Source organism: Panthera uncia, chromosome D4, assembly GCF_023721935.1.
Source record: "Panthera uncia isolate 11264 chromosome D4, Puncia_PCG_1.0, whole genome shotgun sequence".
In the NCBI taxonomy this organism is placed as follows: domain Eukaryota; kingdom Metazoa; phylum Chordata; class Mammalia; order Carnivora; family Felidae; genus Panthera; species Panthera uncia.
Window position 1 is genome coordinate 24,258,419 of NC_064807.1, and position 27,463 is coordinate 24,285,881.

General features: G+C 39.8%; 2 protein-coding genes and 1 pseudogene across 15 annotated transcripts in view; 1 reads left to right on the forward strand and 2 right to left on the reverse strand.

The window, feature by feature from the left end:
• Nucleotides 1-1,517: 1,517 nt before the first annotated feature.
• Nucleotides 1,518-4,732, reverse strand: LOC125919038 (phosphoserine aminotransferase-like; annotated as a pseudogene).
• A 3,797-nt stretch (nt 4,733-8,529) lies between these two features.
• Nucleotides 8,530-20,135, reverse strand: HNRNPK (heterogeneous nuclear ribonucleoprotein K). 10 transcript variants are annotated; one of them, XM_049651426.1, is made up of 17 exons: nt 19,999-20,135; nt 17,927-18,003; nt 17,735-17,819; nt 17,203-17,300; nt 16,450-16,506; nt 14,958-15,001; nt 14,009-14,081; nt 13,435-13,506; nt 12,822-12,935; nt 12,306-12,434; nt 11,369-11,676; nt 11,196-11,250; nt 10,800-10,883; nt 10,520-10,535; nt 10,360-10,442; nt 9,788-9,957; nt 8,530-9,012 (listed from the first exon to the last, which is right to left on the reverse strand). In XM_049651426.1, exons 3-17 carry the CDS (start codon nt 17,790-17,792, stop codon nt 8,982-8,984), a joined length of 1,392 nt encoding a protein of 463 aa, XP_049507383.1. In that variant the 5' UTR covers nt 17,793-17,819; nt 17,927-18,003; nt 19,999-20,135; the 3' UTR covers nt 8,530-8,981. The 10 variants fall into 10 exon arrangements, with proteins under 10 accessions (XP_049507383.1, XP_049506828.1, XP_049506910.1 ...); XM_049650871.1 differs by having other exon boundaries at nt 8,530-9,072; XM_049650953.1 differs by lacking the exon at nt 19,999-20,135 and adding an exon at nt 19,641-19,745 and having other exon boundaries at nt 8,530-9,072.
• Nucleotides 20,136-20,235: 100 nt separating this feature from the next.
• The window catches only part of RMI1 (RecQ mediated genome instability 1), an 84,368-nt gene continuing 77,140 nt past the window's right edge, over nt 20,236-27,463 (forward strand). For all 5 annotated transcript variants that reach the window (XR_007462054.1, XR_007462029.1, XR_007462043.1 and 2 more), the window contains exons 1-2: nt 20,236-20,385; nt 26,206-26,262. The gene's annotated coding sequence lies outside the window, so the exon portion shown is untranslated. The remainder of the gene's footprint in view (nt 20,386-26,205; nt 26,263-27,463) is intronic.

Consider the following 27,463-nt stretch of genomic DNA (forward strand, 5'->3'; position numbering starts at 1 on the left):
CAGAGCACGAGTGGGAGAGGCGCAGAGAGAGAGGGAGACACAGAATCCAAAGCAGGCTCCAGGCTCCAAGCTGTCAGCACAGAGCCTGACGCGGGGCTCAAACTCACGAGCTGTGAGATCATGACCTGAGCCAAAGTCAGACACTCAACTGACTGGGTCACCCAGGAGCCCCTCAATGGCTTACCTAAAACATAAAGAACCAACTATCCAACCTTCTCTTCTACCCATTGGAAGGAAAGCAAGAGTGAATTGGAGAACTTCTAAATCATTTCTGTGAAGCAGCTTAAAAGTTGCAGGGCAGGGTGAGGGCCACAACTGTTACTAATGTAATGTTATGCACAATGTCAGGGACTCTGAGAACTGTATTCTTATAAATGCATAAAGATATAAACTATTTGGTATTAAAACAGATTTTGCTATATAAACATATGTCACTTTTATCTCTTTATGAGAATAACAGGATAAAGAAAGATCCCCAGTTTGCCCTTTAGCTTAGAACCCCTAAACTACTCACCACACAGTCAGTGTAAACTTGAATTAACAGATGTAGAACCCAGGAGACCCCACTATGTCATTTTGGAAAGGATCAAGATTCGGTACCCAGAGGACCCCATTCACCCTGCTGTGTCTTTGTGTGTCTCCAGAAGCAATTAACTGCAATTTGCATAATTAAGTCCACAGACAAGTTTGAATACTGGGATCCAGTTAGAAAAAGTAGCAACAACGATACCATAAACAAAAACACACACACACACACACACACAAGGAAAAGACAACATAAACTAGATTTTGTTAGCAAAGCAAGAGGAAAATTCTTTTAAATGTTTCCAGTTCAAGTCAGAATTAAGGTGTCTGTTAGGTCTCACCAGCTTTGCAGAGCTGTGAATGTTTTGCTGTTGTTCTTTGAAAAAAAGAATCCATAATAAAATTTCCATTCAAGAAAAATACCATGTTTGTTAACTTATTGTAGCCATTCCCAAGTAGCTTTAAATTTTGTAGCTTCTTCAAGGGCAGAGTATATATTGGTTAAGTTGTGTTCACAGCTGTAGTAGAAATAAAGTAAGGGAGCACCATTTCTAGAGTCTATGGCTAAAGGTTCAGAGTAGGGAATGTTCACATTTGAAAGCTATGTCCTAAATTAGCAGCAGTATTTGGAGGCTTTGTAAAATATGGACTTTGCCACAGGTTCAATCCCTAGACTGCAGGAAATTAGGATATTGCTTCCATAGGAATGTACATAAATGGGGGGTGGGGTGGGGAAGTGAAAGCTAAGAGGTACAATCCTGTGGAGTTTTTAATATTATCAGCTTTAGTATTTCTATGATTGTGTTTAAAATTGACACAAGATTCTGTTTGTAAAGTTATTCTTTACTTCTCTAGAGACTCTTGGGGAAGTGATGATTGCCTTGATATAAGTCACTTTCCTTTTGATTATCATTTTCAACAAAAATTTATGTTGGAATATGAACTTACTGTTGAAGCTGTCCTCACAATTACATTATTATCATGTGGTTAGAAATGTATATCTGAGATAAACTTATTAAGTAATTAAACCTATTAACTGTTAATAGTGAAAAAAAAAATGTGTTCATAGCTGATGCATCTCCAAAGAATTTTTCACGAAGGCTGCCAGGTTCTGAACATCTTCTTTCCTGTCAGCATTATACAAAGAGGCTGGATGCCTCCCACAGACCCACACCCTTTCAAGGAGATCACATTGAGTTCAAGAGCTTTAGTGAGTAATCTTTTTTTCCTAAAGCATCGTCTCCTTTGGCATTGCCAATGCAGAATGGAATATTCATCTTGCTTCTATTCTGGGATCCACTGGATATACATAGAATCCTTGAGACTTATCAATAATATCATAAATCATTTGTGCTTTGATGGAGCTGAACTTCTCCACGGCTGTTCTTAATCACTCCAGGACCAAGCCTATGACACAGATGCCGAAACACACAAGGGTGTTGGATGTGGAAATCACACCAAACTAGGAAACATCCACCAGCCTGGATAGGAAGTTTGAGGGCACGTAGCAAACCAGCACTGCTCCCTGGACATCAGAAATCAAGGCAAACTCTACTCTGTGCATGGTCTTGTTGGGGCAGCGATGTACACAGGAGGTTCAATGGGCTTGGATCTGGAATGTTCGCATAACTCCCAAGCTTAGGATAGGCAATATTCACATTCCTAAACTTTTAGGCTTCTTTTGCTGCCTTAGCTAACCAAGCTCCTGTCATCTCGTAGGTAGCACACCTCTCTGACCAATCAGGTTTAAGAGGACAGCAGTGAACTGGCCTTGACATGCCTCTTTGCACAGAAATAATTTTGTAGTTGTCTGGAACAACTGACAATTTCCACACAAGATTTTCTGTGTTGTTATTAATCTTAGCAGAGGCTGATGGCCTGTGGCTCATTTCAAGAACACTAGTGCCAATTCCAATTGTACTCTAATAATTCTTCTTGTATCTCTAAAAACACTGAGTACAGCAGCTTGGTGGCTGGGGCAAAACTGACCACATGCCTGGGGCAGTCCACTAAGCATCTGATCCACTGGGTGAGTTGGCTGGAGGCCACAGATCACCCGGCGGTGCGTCTCTCTCCTTGCTCTTATTTCCCTTTGGTCAGAGTTCTCTCCTCCAGAGTTGACTCCTCTTTCATTCCAGATCGCATCATCCAGCCCCTTTGGTAGCTGCTCCAGAAGTCCGTTCCCTTCTCTGTGACATGTGGCATTTGATTCAAGTCTGAAAGGGGAGGAAAAAGCCAGAAACTTGAGGCAAGTTATTGCACTGAATGTTCAGTGGCAGCCTTGAGAGAGCCTGGCAATGATTGATTTATGCCCCAGATGGCATAACTGTGAAGACCCAAGTGACATTGGTTGGCAGCAGTGGCAGCTGAGACCCGTGCTTTTTATTGCCACCCCCCCCCCCCAAATTAGCAGTGCTGCCTGCACAAGATAAGCCTCTTTGACTGATGGGCTGCATGTAACAGCAACTGTCTAATTAATTTAAGCAAAAAGAATGTTTTGAAAAGTTAAGAGAAAGAAGAAGTGAAGGATAGAAGAAGGGGAGGCTGGGGAACCAGTTTGAGAAACTGCCCAAAGTTTTCTTCTACTAGTGCTGCTGAAAAAACTCACCATGATCATTGTAACTTGGCTTGCAATCAATCATTCTGCTCAAGATTTAAATTCCCAGGTCAGGCAAGCCTTGGTCAAATGCCTACTCTCTTGGTGTGATAAGGACTCTCCCAAGGACCAGGATATAAACAGCTGAGAGAGAAACCTCCAAAAGCAAAGCTGGGTCCTATTAGAAAGGTCAAAGTGAAGCTGTGTTGTTTAACAAAAAGGTACATTATAATTCATTCCTATGGCTATTCAGTATCCAAATAATTGTTTGCATATGTATACTTTCAAAAACACTGCTAGCAAAATGCAGTTACTCTTTATAAAAAATTCTCATCCCTTCCAGAGAAGGAGAGAACTCAATGTCTCATTACTTACTGCATCAAAATCTAAGTCAGGGATGTCTTGGTCGTGTAAATTTCTGCTCTTGCTCCAGCTCAACTGTCTTAGATCCTAAGTCCCTAGAAGCAGAGCCCTGGTCAGGAATTCTTGTGCCAGTGACTCACTGGAGGAATGTTCTCAGGTGAAAGGAAGCCAGGGAAGCAAGCAAAGGAATCATGAGTGAAGCCATGATTTGGTCGCAACTGGAGATTAGTGTCAGCTTGATCCCACAGAGTTCTGGAGGCTGAATTGTACACAAAATTGGTGCCAGTTTGAAACACAGGTATGAATCAATAATCTAGATAAAGCTACCTGATCTACCAGATGAAGGCTCCAAGCCAACTGAGGCTACCTCCACCTAGAACTTATGGTTTGATTGTATTTGCCTTACTTTTCTTGCCTTTTACCTCTTGATTTCTAGGGCTCTCAAATTCCCATATGCCCTCTTTCTCTATACGTTCCCATTCCCATTGATGGTAGAAAAAAACCACGTAAACTTGCCAAATTAAATGCGAGTTGAGGTCTTTTCCAGTTTTAAATGGTCTAATTTAAGGGAAATAATTATTCAGTTAAAGATCAGACCCCTTATTAGGGATTTTTTTTTTTTTTTTTTCTAAACAGTCTTTTACCTCTACCTTTCCAAGACCTCCTAGAGGTCTTCTGGGTGCCAAGGGTATAAGGTGTTCTGATAATAGGAGTAAAGAGCCTTTAGCATCAAGTGGTCTCTGCTCAAGCTGAGGTGTAGGTTTGTTTGGGATCTTCTGGTGTCTGAATTCAGTTACCACTGAATGGACTGAAGCTAGTCTTAGCTGGTTTCTCAGCACTCGGCCTAGCTTTCTTCTTGACTAACTTGATCTCATCTTGGCTTTCATCATGAATATTGACAAACCTTTGAAATTCTGCTGTCTCCATCCACCCCCTGACTAGGCTATCTTCCTTACAGCCTCTGATTTGCAGTAACCTTCCTCTTCACCGTGATGACCGCATGGCAAGCCCATTAGCACTCAACTGTCCCTTTTATGCCATATGGGCATCAAAGGGAATACTGTGGAGTGTGTGTGCAAATCTCAGGGTTTCTCTGTCCCAAAACATGATTGCCTCAATTTCTGCTCTGCTTTACAAGCCCATGTAGTCATGGGGACACTTTGCAGGGCTCCAAATAGAAGTGAGGTTTAAGCCTTCTCTTTCAGCTTCCTAGTCAACCTACCTGGAGTTCCTGCTTCCACTAATCATCCTCTACTGGAGGAACCCTAGGGAGGTTTCTGAAGGACCTAGCTGGTACTTTCTATTCTGTTCCTGCCTAATCTCTTTACTATCTAAATGACTTTTGCTCTGATGAACAGCTGTCATATGCCACGCTCCCCCTCCCCCCCCCAACCCCCCCCAGCCTTGGCCGGACCCCACAGACACTTTTGTCCTAAGTGAACTGGCCCTTCCCTTCCAGGAAGCCTATTCCTTAATGATAGGAGGACTTCAAGAAAGAAGGGGGAAAAGGGAGATAGGATGACTGAAAGAAAATATTTCTGAAAGGATTCTGGAAGGTTTATAGTTTTGGTGACATACTTTTTCTCTCTTAACTACAGGTGTGGGGGTTACAGGTCTGAGTTTGGGGGGAGCAGGGGGCAGTGGGAGGAGCACGGATTCTGGGCAGAAAATGAGGTGAAGACTAGGAAAGTTTGAGGTCACAGGAGAGCTGGTCTATCAGTTAACCACAAGCTTGTTGCTAGTGCCTGTTACTTATTTGGCAAATGGGAACCCAAGCCTACAAAGCATTTACATCCTAGATTTTCCAACGTCCTTGACTCAAATTAGCTCCCCATTTTAAATACAGACAGATGTGAAATGTTTAATTTTCTAGGTATTCTTTTTTTCCCTGAGGTCGGATTTCTTCCCTGACTGGAAGTGCTGAAGCCTGGTTTGGGCAAATGATGGCCAGCTGTGTACACAAGCGGCATCTGCTAAGAGGTGAAAGGGATAGAATTTTGGGTTAACACAATGGGATTTCTCTAGTCTTAATTCTACAGTGTGTCCCATCTGCTTGTGAATGTGTACACCTATATGTACAAACACACATTGGTTTCTGCTTTCCTAAGCACATTTTTTTTTTTTTTTTCCCCTAGTAGATGGTTACTGAACGGTCTCTCCAAATAAATGGTTTCTAACCACTGCATCCTTAGGGCCCACCGCTGTACCTGTATACGTTGGCAACTAAATACAGTTAATGAAAAGGTATGGAAACATTACTATACATTGCTGTATTACACTGGTCTTTAAACTTTTCAGTTTGTTAAATATTGCAGATTCCTGGTACCTCTCTCTGGACATTGTGATTCAGTGGAACTGAGGTGTGGGGGTCTAGATATTTTTAACCAGCACCATTGGCGATTTTAAAGGTGGTCCTAGGAACAGTTTGAGAAATACTGATTAAGCTTTTTGTAAGTTCAATGCCTCCATGAAGAAACAGTTCATTTCATCTCTAACTTGCCAGCAATAGGCAAACCTTACTAATAGGAGATGCAAAATAGATTTATGATGGATTTAATTTACATTTAGCCATCATCAAGACTGAATCCCTTTCCAAAAAAAATCCAAAATCCAAAAAAAGCATTAGACACTTAAAATCCTACTTTGTCAACAAAAACATTTTCATTGGCCTGTAAGAGAAAATTCAAAATGTCCCTTTAGTAGCAAGCTTCACATTCCATGTTTGTGGAACAGTGATTCCATTTTGAGCACAAACAGAAGACACTGTAAACAAACCACTAAAATGATTAAGAGAAATATTGCCATGTTCATTTCCCTCTTCAGTCTCTAAGCATTCCAGTAGTTATCAGTGATCAAAGATTTAGAACTACTAGATCGTTCAACAAAATTGAAATATTTTACATTACAGTCTCATTTTAAAGGCAAAATTTGAATGGCAGGGAAAGGTTTTAAGACCTTCATTCCTGAAAAACTTTGGTGCAAGCTACATGATTTCCAACGTTTGCTGGCATTTTGGTAGTAACTTTCAAAACGTTAAGTTGAAAACATTTTAGGAATCTCTTACATTTAAATTTTTAAAGCTTTAACAAATCAGCGTATGTACTAGTCACTTCTTATAAAATTGGTTCAACGTTCCATTTAAGGGAATTTTAAGCTTCATGTTTACTTCCGATAAATTTCTCAACCTAACTCAATTTCTAGCCCATATTCCAACACCATTTACAAATAGTGGCAACACAAAAGACCTCTCCCTTCCCAAGTGGTAGGTACATCCAACTTTCCAATGGCAGATATTCTCTCATCTGTTTAATTTTTTGGTAGGTTTATAGGTTCAAGGTCATAATTCTTTGTAAAAGGCAAGTTAAAACCCTTTCACACTAATAATCCAGGAGTAACTTTTGAACGACCAATGAGTGCTCTGAAAGCCAGTGTTCTCCTCCTCCAGTAAGACTAACAATTTGACTAAGTAGCACCTGTTTATTTTTCTGTAGGGGAAAGGCTCATTTCAACAGAAGGTTGTACTACCCTAAACAACTCCGCATCAATCAGCCATACTTAAAATACACAAGGGGGATGCTTAAGTAACACCCATGTGGCAATACAGCCTAATTTCTCCTTTTGGGAAACTACACATGTAGCATTCAGTAGTTTTAAATGTTTTGACACACTTATTTCCGTTATCAAGGGAACACTCAATTCCTCTCCAAACTAAAAAAGGAATGAAATTCTGCCTTTAAATGATGCTTGCATGCATGTACTACTTAATGTATACTCCAGAAAACCCCCCTACTTCATCTGTATGTCCAAGTCTTTTTTCCTAAACCTATAAAAGCAGAATTCCATCCTTGATTGTTCTCTGTAGACTTGAACTGTTCTCATACTTTCTAGACAGCTGGAGGTTAATAGAAATTTTTAGAAATTTATGAGCCAGGAACCATACATAGTAAGGCAGTTGTTACATTATCTGTCAGCATTTTCAATCATCAAACTAGAGCTACTTTAAAGATAAAAACCTAAGAAATCCAAAATTTCTTGTAGGCAGTGTTGAGAATAGCAAGATCTGTACAACTGGATAATCGTGACTCAGCTCTCATTATGCTAGACTCCCCCTTTTAACAAATTAAGAGCTTAATCACTGGGATTTTATATTTACCACCCCTGCCAGACTTCATTTATAAATGCTAGAAACACACTTCACACAAAAAAAATATAATTTAAGATTACTGTATTTCCTTACAAGAGGAACGTTTGAACAAATTTTACAGGTAGTCAATCAACCCTTGTTCAAATTGGGCACACATCAAATCTAGCATTATGGGAGTTTTATTTATTTGGAAGTGAACTTTTAACTATCAATACAAATGCCAAGATACTACACAAAACATCCACAGGAACTTTTTTCATCGTTTTTTTTTTTTTTGAATTGTTCACAAACATTTCCTACATAATCCAACATACAACAGAGAAATGGTACATCTTTTTCCTTCAGTTTGCATACAATGGGAAAACAAGAATATATATATATTTTACAAAGTTTAACTAATAGACACTAGCAGGCTGACAGTTTGTCTATAGGTGAGAAATTATCTAATAAAAAATAATAAGAATTTATTTAGCATCAGTCACTTCCATAACCAAGTATTATTCTGATTAATAAAACTTGTTGCCATTAGGCTTCTGGCATATATTTAAACCATTACTGAATTTGTAGTATTGCTCCCCACCTCGGTTCTCCTTCACAATTACTAACATAGAAAACTGTTGCAGAGTAGGGGCAAGCATTTGCAAAAACAAACAAAAAATCCCCAGCTTATTATAAGCATGAATGTGTATGACAAAATTTCTTTCCAAGCAATGGACTTTCAAATCATCAAGAAATCACCAGAATGGAATTTGCCAAGATATTATGCCTATGTCCAAGAAGAGATGCATTTATTTATATCCAACAGAGGAGCTGAAAATCAAACTTAGTGTTTAGTTTGGGGTGGGTTTGGGAATCCAGCCATTTGAAAAATGACTGTCTTAAAAAAAATGACCACCAAAAATAGGTTCACTAAATTTATTTTAAAAATCATAAAACGTTTCTTACAAAAGAGCATTACATTCTGCACACTGCTCTGAATAGATGCCAGGGACATATGGACTATTATTGTTACTTTTCCTCCCTGTCCCACCCCCCAAAATGTTACAGTGACCACAAAGCAAAGTGTTCACAATAATTACATGGGGGGAATATTTTTCCTTTAAACCACCAACAATGAACAAAAATTAAAATTCACTCACTCTGCTGCTGTTTCAAAATTTCAATGTTAGTTTTTGCACGCCCTTCCCCCCCCCCACCCTGTTTGTAAGGAACTAAAACATTACATCTGGTGAACAGCAAAGATTTCACTACACCTCAAATGCAGAACACCTATGAAGCAGAGGAATGTTGGCTTTTTAAACAGAAGCAGATAAAAAAAAAAAGATGCAGGACTCCTTCAGTTCTTCACTAGTCTTAGAAAAACTTTCCAGAATACTGCTTCACACTATAAAAAAGAAAAAATATCTTGCATTAGAATCCTTCAACATCTGCATACTGCTTCACACTATAAAAGAAAAGAAAAAAAAGTACGAATTAGAATTTTTGTTCGTAACATCTTAATCAACATTAAGACAATTTCAATGCTAAATTAAAATGATAAACATGTCCATTACAATTAGAAGAATTAAAACATTAGCAATTACAAAATTAGAGCAATGTAAAATTCAAGAAAAATGATTAATAGTAAATCAGACATTAGTAGAGCAGAATTAGGAAAATGAAATTAAAAGTTGTTAATATTTGGTAGAGAAGACAAAGAAATGCCAGTAAGGTGTGAAATGCTGCGTTTTACAGCACCAATCATTTGTCCTGTAGAGGCATGGCCTGTGCCATATGGCAGACTGTGATTTGTTGTCGATTTAGTTATCTACAAACAACAAAATCACTAGTCTTCCACACAGAACTAGACCAACATCCACTGAATCTTCTACATTTTCTACAGGCTCTGTATAATTTATAACAAGTGGTTTTGGCAGCAGTTTTCACCAGAGAAATGAGAAGTTTGCTTGGTTAAGGCTTCTTCCAGCAAGATTAGTATTGAATGTCTTCGTTTTTAGTAAGAAAGCAGAAGAAAATTAAAGCAAAGCTATTAGAATGTTTAGAAGTTAGGTCCCCAAAAGGTTGAGACACCATGGCTTCTAAAAGAAAAATCAATTGAGAAGAAGGCTTTTTAAAGTTTTAGTATGTATAGGCTAGCACAAAGCTAAACTCAAACTGACCTGTTCTGCAGCAAATACTGTGCATTCTGTATCTGGTCCTGTGTTCCTGTAATGGTAATGATCCGATCTTCAGACCCTTCTAAAGGTTCATCAATTTTGATCGAAGCTCCTGACTCATGACGGATTTGTTTAATCCGCTGACCACCTTTGCCAATAATAGATCCAGCCAACTGAAAAGATTTTAAAAACAAGTGTTTATGATACACTTTCAAAGTAACCATATTACCTGTATTTGCAATGAGTATCAAGAGTACTAACTTTGCACAGTTTATTCTAAGATTACTTAAGGTCCTCTAACCAATCAAGGTTTGAATTATAATGTTATTTACACAGCACACATCAACACTTCCTTTAATAAACAAATCAAGGGCTTCAAAACCCTCAGCTTTTAAAAACAGTGCAAGACTCAAGCCGGAGAAAGACACCTCACTAAAGTCTGTAAAACACAATTTTAATCCTAAAATACAGTATTTTTATTAAGACCTTTTATTAAAACAGGAAACTAAAGAAAAAGACTCATTAAACGTTCCTTGTTAACATTACAAGAATGTAAGAATTCAAAGAATACTCACATCTTTGGGAATAGTTACTTGTGTAGTAATAATAGGTCCACCAAGATCACCGTATGAGCCACGACCCCCTGCATAGGAATAATCTGATTTAAATAATGAGCATCAAGTTCATTTAGAAAGCATGAAATAATGTTTTGATTTCACAAAGGAAAAAACTTACCATATCCGGAGCCACCCTAAAAATGGAAAGAAAAAATAAAAAATTACTTTGCCTTCAAAACTACCCTTCAGGTATTTTAATATTCCTAAAATCTTAGTTTAGGAAACTAGAGTCCTCCCATATTCTCCCTAGGTTTTAGAAGACAATCCTTGGGGAAGAAAACACTTCAGGTACATAGCACAAAAACAAACACATTACAGGAGGGAAAAACACTTACTGGCAAGGAGGTAAACATTTTAAGTTATTATTGACATGAATGCAAACACCCATGATACTCAACCTGTGGTTCATATGCCATTTGCCATTCTGATGGGCTCCATGTATCTATTGCAGAGTCCCAAGTTTCATCAGCACTGAAACCAACCTGTGTCAGAGATAGACCTTGTTAACATAACCTGGACTATATATTTCAGCCATTTTATAAGGTTCACTTCTATTTCACTTCACTCAAATATTTATCAGCACCAATCATACATTGTGGGGAGACAAAAATGGCTCAAAAAAGTCTTAATATTTCAACAAACAACTGACAATGATTTAACTAGTTATCTACCAAGTCCACTGGTAAAGCAAGCTTTTCAATTAACAATCATCTTCAACAAATTGTCAACTACTTGACTTTAAAACCCTTTACAGGCCCTCACATATACACTGATGATAAATGAAGAGTTCTTACCATGCCGTCATAGCGGTCTCCAGGTCTTCCTCTTCTGTCATAGGCCATTAGATCTCTGCAAGCACAGTATGTGTTGTAATCTCAGTTTGTTTACATGTCACACACAACAAAAATCTATCTACCTATCAAATGTAGCCGGTTTTAAGTTAACTGTGTGGATGTAATAAACTTACCCTCCTCTAGGTGGCGGTGGAGGAGGAAGAGGAAGATTCCGAGCTCTGCTACCACCCCGGCCACCTCGTCCAGGAGGCGGTGGAGGAGGTCCTCGACGAGGGCTCATGTCGTCATAATCTCTTCTAGATGGAGGCATAGGACGCCCACCCCGACCAGGAGGCATTCTATCAAAACCGCCTCTCCCCCGCATGGGAAATCCCACAGGACGTCCACGGCGGTCATCAAACATCATTGTAAAACCACCATAATCGTAGGTTTCATCGTAAAAATTGGGATCGTAAGGCTGTGCACGTCCTTTGATGGGAGACTAAAACAAAAATGTAGCAACGTTAGAGAAAAGAACAAGGAAAAGAGACTTGTTTCATACTAAATGTTAACAAGCCAAACATTTCAAGTCCCTTATTTCTCCTGGGAGGTACTTGGGACAGGAGAAAGCAATCAGGCAAAAGGTTACTAGTAGGAAAGAAAGTATTTTTAAAAAAGGCAGTATTTTTGGTGAGTCTGAAAATTTTACTGGCTTGTGGGGGAAGAAGCAGCAGCCTTTTACCCTCAGATCTCAAGAAAGAGAACACAAAATCCCACCCACACATTTCACAATGGGGTCTTTAAAGGAAAAAAAAAAAAAACAAACATCTCAAGGGCTGAAGGGATCAGTATCCTGGGTAAGCCTCTAACTCATGCTGAAGGACGTCAGTTGGGAAGCTATGCAACGTAGTACTAGTACTATAAAAACTACTTGATGAATCAAAAATTATTAAAATTCTCACCAATAATCAAATAACCACCATCTCAAAAAACTTTTAAATTAAAATATCCAAAAAACAAGAAAACCCCAACGGGTAAAGGCATAAGACGAAAGCCATTTGTCTAAACATTGTGACACTACTTTAGAATAAAAATCTATTTGTTGCATAGAATTGAATGTAAATGAAGTACCTCCGAAATAAGATCAAGGATGATCTTGATGCACTCTACAACCCTATCAGGTTTTCCTCCAATAAGAACGACTCTGTCAGTGGAATGAGGACAGCATTCCTGGAAAAGCTTGATTGTTGTCTGTGTGTTCTGTAATAAGTATATAATAAAGGGAAGCATTAATTAGAAGACATTTAAAAATACATGAAATACACCCCAAAAAAAAAAAAAAAAAAATCCTAGGTTCAGAGAAATTTACATTCATATTCAGTACCACCCCCCCCCCAACCTGACCATATAAAAACCCTGTTAAATAGTTCTAGGACCTTGCCAGTGTATAAAAATTTTGGCAAAAAACTCGCCCAAGCATGTCCAGGCTGTTGTATTTTAAAAGCAAACTACATGAACAAAGAAGTGATAAGGAATCTTAGGGAGGAAGGTCAAGTGGGTGAAGGAGAGAAGTCCACTGATCCAACTGTGTATGAACAACTATTCTCTAGTAATACAGTAGGAGAAGAAAACAAACAGTGCCTTTACCTCTCGAAGTTCTTTGATTTTAGCACCTTTGACCCCAATAATGCCTCCTGCCAGACTCTGATGAATCAACAGTCTCAACTCGCAGTCAAAGTCGCTTCCTTTATAGTGTTGGTACTGCAGAGGGAGAGTTATAAGATTTTAGTCCCAAATCAAAGAATCCCCAATACACACTTATCTGCTATAAGCATGACAATATACTGTTGCAGTGAGCAACCTGAATTTATATTTCAATAACTTTACCAGTTATGTGCTTATTATCCTCAATAGCCAGGCCCAAAAAGGACATTCTGCACCACCTTAAAAAACTATTTTATTTTCAGGTCCTGCAACACCATACCCACACTGCAGCCATTTAGCATGTCGCTGTTACCACAAAATTATTATTAACATTCAAATAACACCATAATAAAAATGACTGCAAAGCACTTTGCAAATGTAGTTAATTCCCACTGCAGCATGGAGCAGGGTCAACAGTGAGTTGTAAGACCATTCATTTCTCTTGTTTTTAAGCCTTTTTCTATAGAGACGGGATAAGTACACTATGTTAAAAATAAAATTGATCCTATGGGCCAGGCTCCATACTTCAGTGGGGTTCAATGGCACTATGACATACATTTAAGCATTCCACAGCATCAGATTCGAGCGGGAGCTGGCTGGTTGCAGTGGGTGATGGCAACTGCAGGCCCTGAAAGTAGAAAAATAAGAGTAATAGGTTAAGTGTCTAGTGTGATCAGGCTATTGTCGCATATATTGGTAAAGCTACTACAACATATTTCATATCTATACCATTAAACTCTTAAGAATCAAAGAGTAACTTTTTTTCTATATATCCAATAAATACATGAATATATAAAGTTAAAAAATCTAACACAGTCCCCACAATCAATATTCTACCTTAAAAAACACCTCTTCTAGAACTAGAGCCCATAAAACATATGCTACACCCAATATGCAAGACCACAGGTAGTTCGTATTTACTTTGGAGTGGCCAGACTACATTTTTTTTTTCCAGATTACATTTTAAAACACACACATGGAATAGTAACCATGCACATTATGTAGCAGTTTATGTGTCGCTGCTACAAACTGTCACAGTCACTGTCTCTCCACCTCCCCTATCAAGCCCCAATAAAACATTTTTAATATTCCCCCCTCAATTGCCAAATACATTAAAAAAGAGAGCCTACCTCTTCCAAGGTAGGGATGATTTTCTTCAGAATTTCTCCAATTGTTTCAATATCAGCACTGATACTCAATATGCTGTCAAACATCACAAATACCAGATAGTACAAAAAAGGTGGAAAAGAAAAAATGAGTTTTGTGTTCATCATTAGTCATACAAACTTTCACAGAGAAGTAACATACAATTATTTAATCTCCCCATTTAAAGTAGCCTATTTATAGGTTTTTCACATGCATTTTGTTTTATGCCCAATACAGACATGATAACAATATTAGGAGACTTGCAGAGAGACAGAGAGAATGGGCTCTTGGAAGGGCTCAGATTAAGTGGGCAATAAATTGACCAGAACTGAAGCAGAGTTGAATATTTATGTTCCCCGCCACCACTAAGTTAATTAAGGATACCCTCGCTGTTACATTGGTAAAACTGGCACACCTTCTCTTAGGCAAAAGTGGGGGAATATGCAAGTGGTGAACATTATATCTGGAGTAAGGTTATGGATACCAGTTAGAAATTAGATCACTAATGGGCTCTGCAAGAAAACAAATACAAATGCGAGACAAAACAAAGACAACACAAATGAGAAGTGAAGGAAAGTGAACCAGAGTTAGCATTTCATCAGAAAAAATTATGAACAGGCAATGTTGGGAAGCAAGGTGGGCCACAAAGACAGAGCGAGAGACTATTTTGGTAACAATTTGATTTACAATGCAGCAAATATGCAACACTTGAAGCTGTGCTCCTTCCATCGAAATAAAATTAGTGGATCGTTTGGGTGGGCAACTCACGGTAAAAGTTCAGTGACAAAAAGACTTAATGGGGAAAATAAGACAGAAACTTGAAAAACAATACACCGTCTAAAGGGGATACTATTTAATTATATAAAAGGCAGGTAATAAAATACATTTCTCTCTTTCTAATCAGGCAGTGAGGCATAAACTGTTGGGACATACCGCTCGGGGCCACTGCTGTCTGGGACTGAAACACTGGCATTGTACTGCATTGGTCATTGGCGTTCGTGGATGTTGGCATTGGGCATGGGCATTCAATCAGAAGTTGTCAAGTATGGTACCCGTTTGGCAACGAGCACATTTTTGGGCATAGCCAACCAGGGTTTTCACATGGGCGTTCAGGGGCGGATGGGCCAACGTCATGGTGGGCAACGCAGGGGTAAGTCGATCCAGTACATGGGCAACGGAGATATATGGCCAAAAAAACAAGGAGAGGGAAAAGGGGGAAAAGCAATAAATTTTAATTTAATACAAACTATACTCATACTCTCAATTAATGAAACAAGCTTAAGTTGTTCTGAAGACTAACACAATAATGGACTTCTCTAAATCTGACTGTGGCTTAACATTTAAGGACCTTAAATGATGGTACTAGCTATTTTTTTTTTCTTTTTAACAAACGATGTTTCAGTAGCAGGCTGGCTCATGAGGGTAGACACAAAACCTGTCATGACTCAGTTTACTAAAATTCTTGAGGAAATGGGGAAATTGATAACCCAGATAATTATATAGAACATCTGGATTAAGAGGAGAGAGGTTTGTAAAAGACAAAACAAAAATTCCCACACCACCAAAAACCCTATCTCTTAAAAGACCAGTTTGGTTTCCTGGAGGTTTAAAACGCATTCCTAGATCCTAGCAGGCAAGTTTGCAAAATTTAAAACAAATTTTCAAGTTCAGTTTACAGGAGGAACATACAAAGATCTGCGACCAAGAGAGAAATGAAATACTATCAAATAAGTATTCAACACAAAGTTATTATTTGCCTCAACTTTAGCAAAGAAACATTAAGAGTGTGTACACTATGAGAAAAAAATTTAGGAATTTTGGTGTAGCCAAGTCCTATAAATATGCTCGCTTCTGGTGATACCAACATTTAATGTGTCTAATCACAAGAGTCAACCCACTATAAAATATGAAGACTCAAACAAATCACTGGCATTGACAAATGGTTTCCCAATTTAAGATTAAGCGTCTATTCTTTACCCATATTTAAATCATGCAACCTCAACATTAATCTCTTTGTGCTCCATGTGCAAGCTGTTAAACAGATGGACGATTAAAAAATAAAAATTTCGGAGTTTAATCAGCCACCTGCAATGGTTTTTGTAATACTGTAATTGATTCACACACGGTAACTAGTGCAATTAAGGGTTTTTACACTGTCGTTATTTCTAATTAAAATGTTATCTTGAAGTGAATAATTTGGTGTAAAGTTATCAGAAAGGGAAGAGGTTTAATACAGATCCCCCCTCCCCAAACTCAATCTGTGCTTTGTTAAATCAGGAATGGCAAACCTTGAAATCAACTATGTATTCAATTATTACAAATGGCTTGTATCTAGACTATTGAATGATTTCTATGATGCAAATCTTTAAATTCCTACAAACATAAATTGAAGCTGCTTGTGTAGTTTAAACTCTTTAATACTTACGTCTGTACGGAGAGCCTTAATATTCTTGCCTCCTTTTCCAATCACTGCCCCAGCATTCTGGAGAAGATATAAACACAAGAAATTTACTTTCCCTTATATTAACAGATTTTCCTATGCTTTTAAACTGCAACCAAACCCTTCCACCCCCCAAAACAAAAACCCTAACAAAACTCTAACCTCCCCTTTTTGGTTACAGAGCTGAAAATCTATCTGGGTATCAAAATCAAAATCATGAAGTTAAAAAAAAAAAAAAAAAAAAAAAAAAAAAAATCGAGAGTCTATTGAGTTTTGGGGATGAAAACACCAAGACAGCTTTGCAGTATTAAGCATGTCAAAAATACAGAGTGTGAAAATTATGTACTGATTACCTTTATGGTATCATTCTGAAAAAGGTAATTTAAATACACTAGGTACCTTCACGTTGTGATGTGATAATGCCCATCAAGTCAACTGCCAACTAGGATATTTTCCCCACAATGCAATCAAGGTATAATCTTTAATCCATTAATGCTTTAATCATCACCTATACCCTTTCTCCTACTTTTACTCATAGCGTCACTGTATTAAGGGCTTTCATTTTAATTGTCATCCAAATAACACGGTTTACCAACCTGTTTAAAAAGAGCCACACACATCTTTTACATTCCTTAATCTGTAAGGCTCAGGATGCTTCCCAGAGGGCCAAACCAGAACTTATTTTAATTTCTACTTTAGTAAGAACTACTTTAAGATTTTCAAGAGTAAAATTTATACCTTGCTCTGAAGCAGAATGCGTAGTTCAACCATCTCATCAGTGTTTCTAGATCTTTTAAAAGCTTGCTCCTCTTCCATATCTTCTGCAGGGCGTTTACCTAGAAATTAACAGTTCAGATGTCAAAGAAAGCACCAGTTATCAACAGGAAAAAGCCCCTTTAATCCAATTACATTTTAGTTTTAACCCACAGGACAGAGAAAGCAACTCCGTTCTGTTTGGAGATTTGTTGCTAACTGAAAAGGCCAAAGCCGCTCAGATTCTAACTTTTAATTATGAATCAAAGCACATTCCCTTCCAAAAAACTTTCTAAACACAAAACAATGAAAGGGACAAAATAATTCAAAGGATTAAAAGTTGTAAAACGCAAAGAAAAATATTTTTTGTTGTCTTTATCTTAAGTTTACCGTCAACAACACAAAAGACAGTTGCATATAGTTCCTAAGTAGAAAACTGACAGGGATGTCACACTAAACCGTTCTAAAAAATGAAACAGAATAGAAAACACAAAAATTGCTAAAAATGCATTCTCACCAAATTCACCATTGGTTTCAGTGTTGGGGAAGGTTTCCTCTGGCTGTTCAGTTTCCATTTTCTTGAATTAAATGGACACACCAATCTGTTGAAAAATAAAGAGGCTAGTACATTTGGTTTATTGGAAAGTAAGCTTTGTGTCTCGCTAAATAAAAGAAAAGGCAAAGAAATGACTCTGCTTCTAGAACGTACCAGGTATTATATATCCTTGCAGAGCAGAACTGAAGTGTTCTGGGCGGGACCAACTGACACCCTAGTGCTGCAGTAGCCTATAAAAACCAACATAAATCAGTTTTGCTTTTTGGTTGCTCATTACTAAATACTAATGAACAGTGATCTGAATACAAATAAACTAAAGAGCTCTTTCTAAAACTTGTTTTAGGGTCTTACACTCTCAAGTGAGTGTAAGCCTTAGGAAAAAAAAGTAACCAAAGGACTCTGGTTTTTTCGCAAAAGGGAAACCACAAATTTTTAGCCATTGGACTGAGTCCCACCACGGCAACTAATGGTTTTATACAGTAAATACAGAAACGACGAAAGACCTGTAATAAGCTCAGAGTTTCAATTTTGTCCCCAAAGGTATAAATTTATAGGTACACAAAATTGATTATACTGGAATTTTAAGTTGCTCGTGGGTCTCTTCCCATTGCCGACTTGAAAGGGCATTCTCTGAACTCTAAAGTTTACAAGCGAAGGCAAATTCAAGCTGTGTCCAACAATCAGGTCAATGTACCGGAAAATTAAATCTTAAAAAAAAAAAAAACCTTATAGGGAGCAGACCCAAACCGCCAGCACTGCTCGATTACTCAAATACAGCTAATGGAACCCCAGAACGCTAATACTGGCCCCATAGAAATAGTTGAAGTTAGGTTAAAACTCTCTGCATCCTAACAATTATTCCTTTAATGTCAGCGTGATAGGATCGCAAGGCGCCTTTCACCAGCCCTCACAGGACTAGCAGAAATAGTCAAGTGGCTTCTGCCAGACAGCCTAAAGCTAAAACTCGAGGATACGTTTTATGCCTCCCATTCTTTCATAACATTTGTCGATAAGCTTCTCTTTTAACGACTAACTGAAACACTATCCTTACGGCCCATCCTTCAGCTAAGCGTTGGAGTATGCTGGAAAATTTAGATAAAAACGTTGCCGCGGTTCATCGTTCAAGTCTTTCAGTCACCATTCCTCAGACCGTGAAAGCCACTAATTACGGGCGCGACTAGCCGAACGCAAACATGCTCCCCCCCCCCGCCGCCCCGCACGATACCGGGGATCCGCAACGGCCGAGTAACAGGAGTTGAATAGGCCGTAGGCGAGACCAGAAGCGCCGCGCCGCTCCTCACCCGGACCCGACAGGAAATGGCGGCCCGCGTAATGGCGACTACGTGCTACTAGGCGGAGCCGAGCGCGGACCCCCTCCCCCACCCACCACGCGGTCCCGAGATCTCATCCCCCGCACCCTCCCCCCACCGCGGGAGAGACAAAGCAACGGAGGCAGCCTCGACCGTTCCATCTCCCCCGCTCCAGCTCCAAGCCTGGGGCCGGGAGGGCCGAAGTGCGGGGGGCCCACACAAAGAGAGCGGCGGCATTCTCCACCGCCCTCGGGTCCCGCCCGCCGGCCGCTTCTTCCTACACAAGATGCCTGATTTCAAGCCTGCAAAACTACAGATCATCCTACAGGCGCTTGCCTCGCAATTCCCCCCCCCCCCCCCGCAGCCTCTAGCACCACGACGCGGACTGCGGATACACGCTCAGGGAAATGGCGGAGGTGGGGGGGAGGGGAAAGCGGGCAACGTTCCCTTCTGAGAAGCGGCCAACCACCAAGCAGCCCCCAAACGCCTCCCTCAAGCGGCAAACTTGGTCTCCGATCCTCGCCCCCACGCACCGTTCGCCCTGCCCCGTTCCTCACCGCGCGAGGCCGCCGTCCCTGTACCGCCGCGCCGCCTCAGCCGGTCACAGCTAGACAGAGAACGAGCGCAGGCCCCCGCCGCCTTCCCCCGCCTCCCCGCGCTCTCCTACCCCGCCGCCGAGCCCAATTGGTTGCCCGGGCTTCAGCGGTGGCGCGAGGGCAAAGCGATTGGCTCAAGGCCGCGTCAATCAAGGCGCCGAAGGAGGCGACGCCACGCCTCGCGCCGGCGCCTCCCTTCAGGTTGTGAGGCCGCTAAGGGCCCGAGAAGAGCCGGGCTTGGGAGAAGTCAACGCAATCTTTAGGGAGGCCAAACCCCTGCCTGAATCTATAATACCCTAGCGCCGAAAACCCCAATTACCTATAGGCCGCAAAAAAGCGGGACGTAGGCAAGACGTCGAGGTTGCAGCAGCAGAGAAACAGGGAATAATGGCGTCTGCAGTGCTTTCGCCTGGAGCGCCCTCCTCCTTTCTCGTTCGCGCACTCACTAGAGGCAGAGGAGAGGGAGGGGGGGAAAACCTCTCGCGAGAACTGAAGGCTACCTCGTTCACGCGCACAGGGAGGGGGCGGGGAAGGGGCGTTTTCGGGGCCTACGGAGTCTTTTAGGTTTGGAGGAGGGGTGTGAGCGCGCGGCAAATCGGGCGGGAAGAGGCAAAAAAGGATTAGGGCGCGCGCCGTAGCGGTTCCTGTTCTCACAGTCGCGCGGCCCAGGGACCGCTGTTGCGCGAGAGGAAGGCGGGACGCCCAGGTCGGTGCTAGGCCCAGACGAATGCCCCCGTTTCGACAGTCCACACTCGCGTCTCCCTCCCACTCAGCACCCCCATCCTCGCCCGGGCTGCGGGCTGCCGGGCGGGCTGCGCGGCGGTGAGTGCAGCCCGCCCGCCGCCGGCCCCCGCGGCGGAAACCCGCTGTTTGTAACGGGCCGGAGCGGCCCGGGTCGGGGGCCTGCTGGCGGTTCGCGGCCCGCTGTCGGCTCGGACGGGAACCCAGGAAACGCGTGTCGGTCCGCTTGCCTGCGGCCGGGCGGCCTCGGAGTCCCGGAGAACTGGTCCTCCTTGCTTCCGACTCCCCGCCAGCGCTCCGGGAGATCCCAGGCGTCTTCACAGGCTTTCTGACGAGACCATTCTTCGCCCCCCCCGCCTCCCCCCCTGTTCTTCCTTTCCCCCCATTTTTGTTAAATGGGACCTGTGAGAAAAGTATTCGGTAGTGTCGTCGCTGCAGTTTATCTGTGGAAAATTTGCCGGAAGTATTACATTCTATCCCCTAAAATGAATGCGATTCGCACAATACGTTGTAGACGTCCGCGTTCTGTTTCTTGCAGCTGTTTAGAGCTCCGACCGAGTGAGTGGCGGTGTTCCGCAGTGATGAAAACCCCCAAAACCTCCTCCTCAAATTTGTCACAGATCTAGCGTATTCAAGTTTGCGCTTGCTTTGTGTTCGGTTACTTCTAAGGCCCTTGTGCCAAGCTTTGATGACTGCTTTTGTTAAGGCTCTTAAGGTCATTTCGAATCGGTGACGACCCTGGGAAATCGCCTGGCCTGGTAGTAGCCAGTCGCCACATCCTCACTCTTCTACTCTCCAGCCTTCACCCACAACCCCAAATAGGCGTCGAAGCATAAAGATGTTGTGATTTACATATAACTTTAACTCCACCATTTGCAGAATACATACATGTGTATTTTGTCGTGATGAAATGTGCCGTTCCATCTTACTGTAACTTGATTTCCCTCTTGAATAACTTGCAGAATGGATGTAACCAGCACCTTTTTTTGGTATGATTGCATTCATCCATGATCTTTTCACTCGCCTAATGAGGAAGAAACTTTTGTTGGAGGAGCCGAGGACTTCATGAAGCATGAACATTTACTGGCTAGGAGGATAGTTAAATACTGTTAAAAGCATAGTGTCGGTGATTGTGGAGTTTATAGAGAAGGTCTCTTTCAGTGGCCATGTAATTTTTTTAAACGCCTTCCCCCATGATGAATGTATCTTCACGAAGAGCCTTGTTGGGAGGGTAAAACTTAGTAGTTCACATTTTGGTTTTATATTATATGGTTCAGATCTTTATTAAATATTCAACCATGAATTGATGCATGTATGTAGGGGTTGAGAACACTTGTTTTATAGAGATTTCATCTGCCAGTCAGAGTTTGCAGTATTTAATTGACTGCCTTAAAACCTGGGACATTTCACTAACACTTAAAGGGACGTATAGGGGTACTGTACTAACATACTTTCTTTCAAGCTAGTATTTCTGGTGTAATTATCAGTTTCTACCCTGATAACGTGAAGAGTGGTGAGCAGGAATGCAAATTAAACAGCCCTGTCTAAGAACTTCCTTCTCCCAGTTTCACTGTCTTCTGACTGGACCTTAACTGGTGAAAGCTGTTACTTACCTTTCCTAGATAGTATTGCCGAAAGGAGTTTTTTTCTTCTTTTTCCATGTGTTTCCTCTTTATCTGTTTTAACTATTAGTTTGCTCTTGAACAGAAAAGTCTCTTTCCACCAGTTTTTCATCCTCTATTGTTTTCAACCAAACTACTGTGTTGTACTTTTGCTCATTCAAGGACTTTAGCAAGTCCTTGCCAAAGTACCCATCAAGTTGGATACATCACTGGCTCCTATCTTGTATAATTTCATGGTCATTTTGAACTCCCAGTGAATTCAGAGCTAGTATTACTTAGCCTTGGGGTTTACTTTAGATGAACTCATATAATTCAGATTGTACACTAGCCAGCTGGATGATTATTTAAAATATAAGTACTATTTCCTAAGGTTCCCAACTATGTGCCCTACCTTGTGCTGGCAGTTTAAAGCTTACTACAGTCCTGCGAGTAAGTTGTGGGTTATCTGTTTTATGGATAAGAAAACTTAAGACTGAGAAGTTAAGGAATATGTCTGAGGTCACATAGCAGAGGTGGAATTCTCTTTTCCTATTCTCTTTTCCTTACAGTAGGTTATGGAAGATCCACAAACAGTTCCACTGATAACCTCTTCTGATTTCAGTCATTAAATATAATTTCCCCCCCTAATTTTCAGAGAATATCTTCTCAGAATTTTAAAGTTACCATTAATGAGTTTTAAGACACTTTTATTTTTTAGATGAAGCTAGTGTAAACATGGAGTAGTTATGATTTCAACATTTGTTAGTGCTTGTAAGTCTCAGCTGTTGGTTAAATGCCACATGTGTTCAAAAGGATGGTACTTCTGCCGTTTGTTATATTTTTTTAAAAAAGGGGAATAGGTGAGGCTGACTGAAAATTAACATACATCAAAGATGCCTAAGTCTTTGTGATGTACGATAGGATTTTCCTACTCTGTTCTTTCCTGGTCAGTTCCTGCAGTCAAGAACTTGAATGTAGATTATTGTGTTTAGTCAAGTTCAGAGAGTATAAAGTCAGCTTTTTAGAAAACATTTTTTCATGATTATAAAATTAACAGGGATTAAGATATATATATATATATAGTTTTATACCTGGCCTTTTTCTTAATAAAATATGAACATATTTTCATGTTATTAAACATACCTGTAGAATTTTTTTTAAAGACTATAACCTATTTCATGGATCCAGTGTAGTGTATTTAATCCCTGCTTTTACCCCCCCCCCATTGTTGAACATTTAGATTATTTCTGTTTTTTTCCACCCTATACAAATACAATGAATGATAAACACTCTGGCACTTAAGTCTGTCCTTTCTGATTGCTTTCTTAAGATTCATTTTGGAGAGAAAAAGAAGTGATCATATGGTATGCACATTCTTAATGTACAATTTAAGAAACATACCTTTCCATGTTTTTCTTTTCTTGGACAGTGATGTTCATGAGGATCACGGGCTGTTCTTTTGTGTCTGAGTGGTTGGGAAATTGTGCTCCCTAGCTCACACCTCCCCTCTAAGTTGTTTCTACCTGCAGTGACTGTGATTACTCAATTTCTCCAGAAAGAGAGGAAGGAAAACCTTAAGAATTCTCTAAAGAAGTAGATGCAAGGGGCGCCTGGGTGGCGCAGTCGGTTAAGCGTCCGACTTCAGCCAGGTCACGATCTCGCGGTCCGTGAGTTTGAGCCCCGCGTCAGGCTCTGGGCTGATGGCTCGGAGCCTGGAGCCTGTTTCCGATTCTGTGTCTCCCTCTCTCTCTGCCCCTCCCCCGTTCATGCTCTGTCTCTCTCTGTCCCAAAAATAAATAAAAAACGTTGAAAAAAAAAAATTAAAAAAAAAAAAAAAGAAGTAGATGCAAGTAATACAATTTATTAAATTATGAAAAGGCTCAGTTATTGAAACCCAGTGTAAACTTCATCATGTAGATTCCACATGATAATACTTTTTCCATTTAATTAAATTTTTAAATAAAAATTTCTTTCTAACATGTAGGGAAAAATCCTATTATATATAGATAGAATCCTCTTCTTATTACAATTATGATAATATGCAGTTGGGGGGGGGAAACTACATCCATGTTTCTGATTAGTATACACCACACTTACTTTGCTTTTAAATGAATTCTGTGTAACAAATGTTTATTTAGCAGTCAGTTTTTCCCCAAAGTTCTTGACTTTTTGGTAAAATATTGGAATTTAGCTATGTTTGAATGCTTGCACAGGGTTAAGTATCTCGTCACATTTACTTGTGTTTTATATATATCTTGGTTATCTTTTAGGGTTTTAATCAGAATTTTTTTCTTTGCCTAGTATGGTAACATTATTATAAAATTATAGTATGTCAATTAGCTTGAGAAGTGGAGATTTAAATCCTAGAGGATAGTACTTGGAGAGAATTATTAATTAGGACTGTCACACATTAATAGAACAATTTAGTTGTGGTTCAATGAGCTGTGTTTCTCAGAATTTGTCCCAACTGTCATTTAAAAGGAGTTTGTCGCTTGCCATGTTCAACAACACTAACAAGGAGGTACATGTTTGAAATAAGGAAAAAAATGAAAAAAATAAATGGATACATAAGACTTAAAATATCAGTTTGTAATTTTAAAAATTTTGAAATTGTTTTATGTGGTATTTTAGTAGTTATAGCAAAGGAAAAGTAGTACTTAACCATGGCACTGTTTTAAAGCTGTCATAAAGATAGATGCAGTGGGTGATGTTAAGTTTTTCTTTCACTTGACTTTGTACGTGAAATAATTTATAATGCACTAGAGGAACTTATTAAATGCGATCTGAAAAAAGTCTGTTCATTATAACAGCAGTATAGTGCTCTTATAGAATGACTTTTTTATGTGTTTTATTTGTAAGTGGGATTTTGTATATAAATGAGGGACTGGCTATACTTTCCCTTTTCACATAAATCAACAGGGTCTAGCAAAAGGCGTAAGAACGGAAATTAGAAGAACTTATGTTCTAGTTCTGGGCCTGCTTTGATACATGATCTTAATATGTCTTAATCTTCAAGCTTCAGTTTTATTCACTTAAGTAGATGACAGAACTTACTCTATCATGTTATTTTGAGGTTTAGGTAATACTACAGATGTAAAAGTATTTTGAAAAAAGCTAAACCTCTTACAGATAGGTTTTAACTTTTATCTTCAGCAAACCTTTATCTTTATCTCTGTTTATATAGTTGTACCTACTGGGATCCAGGATTGATGTCTCTGAAATTCATCCTTGTTCATTTCATTTCCTGTCCAGCCTTGACCTTTTCAATTCACAGCCAGGCCATCTTTCTTCCTTTCCCATTTTTTCCTTCCTTCTCCTAGAAGTAGCCATAAAATTATCTCCTGTTATTTAACAGGTTCAGCTAGAACGTGCTATTTGTGTTATATGGCTGCATGTACTGTAATAGTTTTAGGGATGTATACTGTACCCAGAGTGATTTATAGTACAAAACATTCTGCAAACAACTTAATTGTAATTGTGGCATTTATGCTTGATAATTCACTTAATTTATAACTCAACTGAAAGTACTCTTTGTCCTGATTTCCGTTTACTTAATGACTATCATTACATTAATACAACACCTTTGCAAATTATACTAGGTCCATCTGCCAGTGCTGTCGTATTTAAATTTTAGTGGAGGAAATAGGTAACTTACTGAATGAGCATACCTAAGACCCATGGATCTGGCTTAATTTTTGAGGTTAAAAAATATGACAACAGATGCAATTAAATGGCACTTTGGAATCAGGTTATGTAAGTACAATTGACTCCTGAACAGAGCTGGGATTAGGGATGCTGACCCCCACCTAGTTGAAAATCTGCTTGTAACTTTTGACTCCCCTATAATTAGCTACCATTAACTTACTGCTGACCACAAGCTTTGCCAATAACAGAAGTAGTCAATTAGCACATATTTTGTGTACTGTATATACTGTATTTTTACAGTAAAGGAAGCTGGAGAAAATATTAAGAAAGTTTAAGAGAAAATACATTTACAGTTCTATAATTATTGGAAGAAATCTGCATAAAAATGGGCCCGCGTAGTTGGAACCTGTGTTCAAGGGTCAGCTGTACAGATCTCTCTGTCTTGAAGATGTCCCTAAGCTATGGCTTCATGAAATCATGCTTGATTTTAACATGCCTTTATTTTAATTAATTTTATATTCGATGTTATTTTGTTTTAGGTCTTTTAAGCATACAACTGGATTTGGCTTATTCATTTTGAGAGTATCTTTTAACAGGTGAGTTCATCTATATTCGTTACGATTGCTGGTATATTTAGACATGTTTCTACCATTTTATTGTTTCTATTTATGGTGGTTGGCTGTTTGTGCCTTCTGTTAGATAGTTTTCTTTGTTTTCCTCAGCTTGTTTGAAAGTTATATTTCTAGTTTTTTGGTATTTACCTTCAGTTTTTCTTATTGAGGTAAGTTAAAAAAATTTTTTTCAATGTTTATTTTTAGAGAAAGAGAACGCGAGTGGGGGAGGGGCAGAGAGAGAGAGAGAGAGAGAGAGAGAGAGACAGACAGACAGACAGACAGACAGACGGACAGAGACACGCACAGAATCTGAAGCAGGTTTCAGGCTCCGAGCTATCAGCACAGAGCCCAATATGGGGTTCAAACTTACAGAACTGCGAGATCATGACCCGAGCTGAAGTCAGACGCTTAACCGACTGAGCCACCCAGGCACCCTGAGATAATTTACATACAGTAACATTTGTGTTTTTCTTGGTGTGTATCTCTGTGTGTTTTAACAAACATAGGCATATCACCATCACTACCAAGATCATGATATAGAACAGCTTCATCACCGCCCACATTTCTTTATGCCCTTGTAGTCAGTCTTGGGCAACCATTGAACTGTTTTTTATTGCTAATGTTGCTTTTTCCAGAATGCCATATAAATGGAATTGTACAGTCTTTGTCTGGCTTCTTTCAGTTCACATACTGCATTTGACATTTGTCTTAGTCTGTTCAGGCTGCTGTAACAAAAATACCATAAACTGGGTGGCTTGGAAACAACAGAAATTTACTTCTGTGGAGGCTGGGAAGTAAGTCCAAGATCAAGGTGTCAGCAGTTTTGGTGTCTGGTGAGGACGCACTTCTGTGTTCATGGACAGCCATCTTTTCACTGTAACTTCCCATGGTGAAAGGGGCAAGGTAGCTCTGTGGTGGTGGTAGGGTGGGGAGCTCTTACAAAAGCCATAATCTCTTTCATGAGTGTTCTACCCTATGACCTAAACGCATCTCAAAGGCCCTATGCCTAATACCTTCACATTGGGCATTAGAGTTTCAGCATATGAATTTTGGTGGGGACACAGTCTATAAATAGCAACATTTGTCCATGATAGTGCATCTATTAGTAGCTTATTCATTTTTATTACTGAATAGTATTCCATTGCAATGATGTACCGTAATTTATTGATCCATTCACCAGTTG

What these genes read in the sequence shown, in the direction of transcription:
- HNRNPK (XM_049651034.1), bottom strand. Translation starts at nt 17,792, where the DNA reads ATGGAAACTGAACAGCCAGAGGAAACCTTCCCCAACACTGAAACCAAT. An exon ending in ATGCTGTGGAATGCTTAAAT is followed by an intron (nt 12,936 to 13,434) that starts GTATGTCATAGT and finishes CTCCCTCTGCAG; the next exon opens with TACCAACACTATAAAGGAAG. An exon ending in AAGTAACTATTCCCAAAGAT is followed by an intron (nt 9,958 to 10,359) that starts GTGAGTATTCTT and finishes AAATCTTTTCAG; the next exon opens with TTGGCTGGATCTATTATTGG.